Here is an 8,083-nt window from a genome sequence, read left to right on the forward strand (position 1 = left end):
CACTGCACATGTGTTGGTTTTGGTAATTTAAATAATTGCAAATTTGTACCACTTAAAGGTGCAATATGTAATACTTACTGCTAGTGTTTAAAATAGTTACTGCAGTACAAATTCAAAATACTGGAGAGAGTCGCCTCCCCCGCCCCCTCCTCCCTAGACTCGAAGTTCACGTTGGTTGCCAGGCTGAACGCAGCATCCACAACAATGTTGCTAGATGCTTGTCTCACATAGCCAGACATTAATTCACAGCACAGTGGAGTAGCTAACACACTTTTTCGGCTTAGAATTCCGGTAGGAACCACTAAAAACCCAACAATGTCGCCATCCTCTCCGCTAAAAATAACACTACCTTGCCGTCCTCTCCACCTGACTGAACACACTTTATTGGCTTAGAATTACAGCAACAATCGCTAAACACACTGTAAACTCACGGCCCTCCCAGCCCCCCTCTCCTGGCTTAAAATAACTCACCGTTGTCGGCTACGGCCGCTGAACAGGCTACACGTTGTAAACAGCCATGGCCCGCTTGCCTGGTCCTCCAGTAACGTTAGCAGTTAGCAGGGTTAGCATGGCGGTGTTAGCCAGGACCAGTCGGGATCACTTTACTGGCTGTGTCTCAATTGTTTTTGCGAGTAACCAACTAGGGTACTCTATATAATTCAATGTGAGTATACAAATGTTGAAATGACATAAAATGCCCGTCCCTTGTAGCCGTGATTAATTAGCCTGAAGCTAATGCTTAGCTACCTGTTCAGGAGGAAATTAGCCAACTCTGCGTCCTTTTGGGCTCTAAGCTGTCTCCATCTTTCAAATACATCTCCAATATTTACCCGGGGTTTGTTACGTCTCTGGTCACGCAACTGTTAGAAACACGCCGTTTTTTTTTTTTAGGTCGGGTAGAATCTATCTCTGTTGATCCTATTCGTTTGTTTGCTGCTTTCATCGCTGTACTAACGTTACAGCTGTAGCGCGCTAGGTTTACATTTTTACAGGTATATATGGCAACCAGGCCTGGCTGTCAAATTGGGCAGTTGATACCAAAACACAAACAGAAATTCCGTCACGGAACGGAAATTTCAAAAGAAGAAAATACTGGCATTAGCATTGTTGTCAGAAAAGATAATATTTCAACTTAGCACGTTTCTTTAATATCTGATGATGCATTGGGGTAATTTTTGGATTTATTACAGTAAATATATTACATATTGGACCTTTAAGTATAAACATGCTTTAGTTGTTATTAGAAAATTTTTGCAGCCATGTCTCGTAGGGGGCCCGATGTCAAAATCTAGTTTTAAGAGCTTTATTTTAGTTTACACATTGCTCACATGGTGCATGTTCCTAAATAAAAATGGTTTTAGTAAAAGTTCTACAAACTAACATAAGTATTATTCAACAAACAAATTCACAGATTTCATTTCAAACCAATCAAATGGTAGCTTTACTGTATGTGCCACAATTGTGTATTTTAGTCTGTAAATAATGAGTTCGGTTATCGTTTTTGTTTGTACATGAACTAACAATCACCTGAACACATTCCTTATTATCAGATTCAAATCTGTAGTTCGAAAAGATGCAATATAAAATAGTAAAACAAATAATAATATATTCAATCTAAAATCAACCACTACCAGACATTTACTCCAGGTCCAGGAAACAAGAAAATAATCTCCACTATATCCAGTAATCTCCATTTATATTAGCTATGTTCATGTCATCATTGTTACTTCATGGTATAACTTCAAACTGTGAGAGCTCTTAGATGAGCGCAGATAGTCTACCGGTCACTGGTAGTATCCTTGAGAGTCTGGAAGAGGCCGAGCGATGTTGTGGAAAGCCCACTGCAAGATGCCGTCAATGGAGCCCTGCTAAAATATAAAAAGCAGAAACAAACAGGATCAATCGTTAAAAAAAACGAGTCCTGGTGACATCATTTGGCAAACGATGATTTCACACAGCAACATTCTTTACCAGATTATTACTTCAGTTATCAAGTAATATCAGGTCATGTTTTTAGTTTTAGGTCATTCTGTTGGCACATTCACATTACCTCAATGTAGATTCAGAAGGAGACAACTAATTGCAGCCTGGAACCAAAATAAAACTAAAAATAATAAATAAAAAAAATTTCCTGGTTCTGATCATCTTAGTTTGTAAATGTGTTAGAGTTGAAAATAAGGATGAGATGAATATGAGGCCCTAGAATGACCCTAATCAGTCTGCTCCTTATAAAAAACACTATGGTTCAGCACAGTGTGACTTCAACATCTGTACACAAATATCTCTCATAGAAAACACAAACTGGACTACAACACAAACACCACCATGACAACTCATTCCTTGTCTGTGTGATAAGTGCAGCCATCTTGTGTCTGACATGCATGGTTATATATTCATATTATGTCTACATCTGTTCTACATGTAACTGAGCCTCGCTCACGTCTCCCAGGATGGAGTCCAGATCATCTTTATGGAGGATGGGCCCAAGGACAGAGGAGCTCTGATCATGACCTACTGTGTTTTGAACCACTGGGGCGAGCTGGACACACACATACATGCACACCCACACACACACACACACACACACACACACACACACACACACACACACACACACACACACACACAAACGCACACAGAGATTACACAAGATTTCACTCCATCATATTCAGATAATAAAGATGTATATATAATCTGTACACACACATGTGCAGACACACCTGTAAGCCTTTGGATGATTCCACCTCCTTCTCTGCAGAGCTGCCCCAGGGCCGGCAGCAGGACGAGCAGATGGATCTCCCTCTAGCAAACACAAGCACACTATGATTGAGTACGTTTTCTGTGGTGTATAATGTTTCTGTCAATTAATGTGATTTCCAATACTCAGGAGGATTACAGAGAAAGAGGTTTCAGATAATTTTACACAGCAAACTAAAATGTTGAGATGGGCTATTTATGTAAAACATATTATCCAATAATGTTCAAGGAAGCACTTTTTTAGATACATTTATAAAACGCTGAAAAAGATTTGAGATGATGTTCTGCGAAACATGCGGTTAAGGAAATCTTAAATGTCTCATCAATATACCACACTGCGTGGTGCTACATGAGATCAGCACCTGGATTTACATAGGTATCATTTGTAAAATCATTTTTTTTTCATTTACAGTATACATATACCCTGCTGCAGTGGTCCATTTACGATCCATTAGTCACCATTAGCTAGATAATGATCAAACCCTAATGCACATTGTTGATCAATACTAACACAAATAGGAATCCACAGAAAGGTCTTTGCAAATGGGGATGTATGTATACACTGATCACATTGAGGCTGAGATTAGAATTTGTCAAGCTTATGGGAAGGTTACATGTCATCTTCTGACAACGTCTACACCAGATAGTACAGTTAGGAGTGAATGTCTTACTTGGAGTCATGGCAGTGTTCGTGGAAGCGTTGCAAACACTGGAGGCAGTGAGTCAGGTCTCCTCCTTCTATGTGACAAACACCACACACCTCCCCCATACTGAGCAGCTCTGCGCCTGAGCACTGGATACACATTTTGGTTTTTTGAAGTAGCAAAATTACAAAATGCGAGAAGGGAGTAAAAGCAAAGCTATTGTTCAAGTGTGATAAAAGAAAGGATTACACCAAGCAGAACATCATTAAGTCTTTACCTGGTTTCTCCCACTGAGCTCATTCATAGAAGCTGTGACACTGGTGAGACAGGAGGACGACAGCGAGGAGAAGAAGGAGACGTCTATGATGGAGTTACTGGAGCTCGTGTTTGTTTGCTGCGGCTGGGCAATGAGTGGCTGTGATATAAAATGTTATGACCATGACCAATACTAGAAAATGAAGCTTTTCAGACTTGACTGTTTAAATGTCCCATATTATGCTCATTTTGAGGTTCATACTTGTATTTTTGGTTTCTACTAGAAGATGTTTACATGCTTTAATGTTAAAAAAACACATGATTTTTCTCATACTGTCCGTCTAAATAAACCTATATTCACCCTCTGTTTGAAACGCTCCGTTTTAGCTCCTGTCTCTTTAAGCCCAGTATGTTGTGATTGGTCAACGGTTACGGGTCTTCTGCATCTGCGCTTTTAGCATCTCTGCCCCGTCATTAAAGCCGGGGAATAACTGTAACGGCACTGTAACCACTCGTTTTACCCATATTAGTATAGTAGTTGTGACATCACAACCGTACGGAAGTCGTGCCAGCTCGTTTAAAGGCACAGTTTCTGAATATGGGCTGTGTTCATTTATCTGTGTATTGAGCATTTTAATACTTTCACAGTATTTATAGAGCACCAAGACCTGCTTTATAATAAAAAAATACATTGAAATCCCACTTTTTACAATATGGGACCTTTAAAATGTTTATTCCAGGAAGTCCATCATTAAGAGTTATTTTCATAATCTTTGTAGCTCAACAAGTCATAAATCAATAACCATTATGATCTGAAAATATTTGATCATGTCTTGCAGAGATTTTCATACAAAAAAGAAATACAAAAATGTACATATTGAATATGTACAGTCTATGTAAATGTCCTTTAGATACTTACTTGTAAGGGTAGTTGGGCATTCTCTCTTTTCACTCTGTTGCCACAACACCATTCACACCGCCAAGTGCCACTGCCGATTAAAAATGTAATGTGACATTGCAACTTTTTTTCAGAGCAAAAGTGTCCCTGAACACATCCACGTGCTAATACATTGAAACACATGTACACACAGAAAGATTGGGATATAAATATTTTTCTAATACCTTGGTATAGATGTGAGTGGAGGGTCCAGGCAGGTCAGATGAAAAGCTTGAGGACAGCCATCACAACAAATCAGTTCCCCTCCGTCCTTACACATGGCACACTCATCATCGTTATATTGAACCTACACAGATACAGAACATGTAACATACAAAAGCAAATATACACGTTGAAAAGGAAAGACAAGTGACTGTGAAAGAGTAGATCCTCTAATGTACCATCCCTGTGGTTGTCTCCCCCTTGTGGTGAAACTTGTTCTTAACAGATTTGGATTCGGATGCTCCATTTATCTCTGACTGACCACTGGAGTAAAACTCCCCACCAACTGTTAGGCAATCTCTGGCACTTCCTGTTGAATGAGAATGAATGAATATTTTTTATAAACACCAATTATTATTATATATTATATATTATTCCCATATTATGCTTTTTAGGTACTGTAGTACCCACATATTCAGTGATCACACTTTAAAATGTTACTATTGTTGCATAGTGTCTTTCTGTGTTTGTTTACATCTAACTTGTTTTCTCACTTCTTAATTCAAACATTCACTTTCACAGAACAGTTTTATCGATATTTGTTATCAGACTTTCCACATCATATTCTAAATTCAAAACCGCTCTCAAAACCCATCTGTTTAATGCTGCTTTTAACCTGTAACCAACTTAGCTGTTTCCATTTGTTTCTATGCGGTTTGGCTGTACCTTTTTCATATTTATCTGTAGTTGTTATTGATGTTTTTATACTGATCTTGCTCTTGTTTTTTTTGTTTTTACCTTGTAAAATGCCTTTGAGTACCTTTTAAAGCGCTATATAAAATCAATGTATTATTATTATTATTATTATTATTATTATTATTATTATTATCATCATTATAATAAAAAACAGTGGCTTACCATCTGTGCCCATCTTCTCTGTGGCTTCATGGCTGACTGACAGCTGAGTTAAGGAGGTAGAGGAGGAAGAAGACAGAGTGACTGGTCTCTGGACTGAAGACACCCCATTAATACCTGTGGCAGAACAAGGGTTTAATGTGTCTGTAGTATTAAATAATATATTTCAGATTATGATTGATTTGTAATTACTATTTCCAGATGTTAGCTGAGGGGCTGCAGCTTCACTCTTCACCCTGTACAGCCTCACTTTACCCCCTGGAGAAAACATATAAGAACACGTCTCACCATCATCAGGAGCTTAGTCACGTTTTTTGGTTGGAAGACAGAGTGAGAAGAGATGTATTATGGGAAATAACCTGGTACATCGCTTGTCTTGGCATGATACTGTGGATGCTGATTGTGTGAGTTTGTCTCTCTGTCCTCTCTTCTCCTCTTCTTGATGTGAGGTGTTTTGTGTCCTCCAGAGGATCTCTTCTCACCTCTGCAACCTGCAGCATCCCGTCCTGTCAACAAAATGTCAGCAAATGACAAAAATAATAAAGACTAAACTCTATAAATCGTTCTTAATATCGTAATCGTAGACAGAGAGCTATGTCCTTAAAGTACAGGGAGGATAGATAAGAACTGGGATGAGAAATGGCAGCTTCTACTTCTAGCCAAATGACTTAGTAAGGTTTGCTTAATTCTTAACTGTTCAGAAAAGGTAAACATTTTAAATAACATAAATTGTATTTTGAAATTAAAGCTCAGTCCTTTCTTCTGATGTGTTAAGCTAAAGAAAATCTCAATTTGTAGATTCTATGCCATGTATCAATATGGGTTTTATTAGACTTTAGTGGCAGGTTTATTGATAATAAATGTAGCCAAAAAACTATTAAATAAGAGATTATATACAGAATAAGAATAATGAACCCTGTACCCTACTCATCTGGACAGAAAAGTTTTGTCTTAGAATATACATTGCAATCAAGTTGGAATGATTACAGACACACTATAAACATTTTACAAATATTTTGCTGAAACTTGAATGTTACACACTTAAGGGCAGGTTAGTGAGCAGCGTCTGCAGCTTGGGGTAGCTGTACTGGTTGTAGTCTTTGGACATGTTGCTCCAGAAAGCCTGGATGGTGGATCTGCTCTGCTCCAGGACCCAGGACAGGAGGGAGTACATGGCCTTATGGATCCCCTCTTTGCCTTCCTTCTCCAGAGTGTTCTATGAAAACAACAACAGCTAGCCTATTTGAACTCTGCAGTCTGAATAGAAAACATATATTCCTGAAAATGCATGCCATGAGTAGGCGTTCCAGGATTATAATCTGAATTACTTTGTGGAGAGGGGAGTAATGTAAAAAAGGTCCTACTTATCAATTAGTCATTACATTGCCTCAGCATATTTCCAGTGTTTGATGGTTGCTCAAATTGCAAATGCTTGTAATCAAAATGGAAAAACAAGTGAAAAGTGCTGACATTTCTAGTCTAAATTCCGATTTCCATATTTCTTTTCTTACCTTTAGTAGTTGGTCAGTTATGATTTTTTTGTCCACCAAACCATAGACGAGAGGGAAAGGGTCATCTACAGCCATGGCAATATCAATCCGCAGCTCCCTCAGCAGGGAGCGGAGGTTTTTGTCCCTAAAAGCTTCCACTCTGGACATGATCCACTTTGTGTGTAAATCAGATCCAAAGTGATCCGGACCTCAGAGGACCTGAGATCATACAAGAGGTACTTTGGATAGAAGAGGTGTGTCCTTCTCGGGGAAGAACATATTATACATGTGTGTCGTTTCATGCTGATATCTATTGAATAATTAGTGAAACTGTCTTTCAGGTCTTTTTTCATATAATCTGTATGCATATATATAACACTGTATGTTAATACTGTATGTATAACACTGATGCCACTAATTTTGACTGGCTGAGGTTTTCAGAAAGTCCACCTTGAAGGTTTCACCCTTGAGTAAATCCAACCAAGGCCCCCGTCAACCTCTTGTCTCTGTGGAGTTCATGTGTTCACTAACTGTCTGCGTCCGCCTGTTGACCCTCAAAGAGATCGAATGACGAGCTGTCCATCCAGGGGAATACCTGCCGTCTTGCATTGGGAGGACTGAGTGTAAGCGACCTGAAAATGTCACAGTGACAGTTTCCTTCTTAAAAGGTTCTTTCCACCTCAACTTCCCCTTAACTATCAGATTTTCAGACACTGACTCACCACAGGGAGCTAAGGATTAGTGTGATATTCATGACTGTAAACAGTTAACTGATTGACACAGTGAATATGGTTGATTGCGACACTCTCAGCCCATTTGCCTTGGTTGCTGTTACTGTGTCTCTTTTTTTCTCATTGAATAAAGTACACACCTAAAAAGACTCTAATAAAAACAATGTTGCAAAATTGGGCCGTTTCCAACCC

The 8,083-nt window shown here is 38.9% G+C and overlaps 1 protein-coding gene across 1 annotated transcript; it reads right to left on the reverse strand.

Annotated features, from left to right (window-relative positions):
- Nucleotides 1-440: 440 nt before the first annotated feature.
- Nucleotides 441-7,328, reverse strand: aire (autoimmune regulator). Its single transcript, XM_078264310.1, has 11 exons — nucleotides 7,182-7,328; nucleotides 6,712-6,886; nucleotides 5,674-5,787; nucleotides 4,995-5,125; nucleotides 4,779-4,900; nucleotides 4,576-4,645; nucleotides 3,679-3,801; nucleotides 3,429-3,550; nucleotides 2,721-2,802; nucleotides 2,441-2,539; nucleotides 441-1,865 (listed from the first exon to the last, which is right to left on the reverse strand). Exons 1-11 carry the CDS (start codon nucleotides 7,326-7,328, stop codon nucleotides 1,785-1,787), a joined length of 1,266 nt encoding a protein of 421 aa, XP_078120436.1. The 3' UTR covers nucleotides 441-1,784.
- Nucleotides 7,329-8,083: the final 755 nt, after the last annotated feature.

Source organism: Sander vitreus, chromosome 12 (genome assembly GCF_031162955.1).
Source record: "Sander vitreus isolate 19-12246 chromosome 12, sanVit1, whole genome shotgun sequence".
NCBI lineage: Eukaryota > Metazoa > Chordata > Actinopteri > Perciformes > Percidae > Sander > Sander vitreus.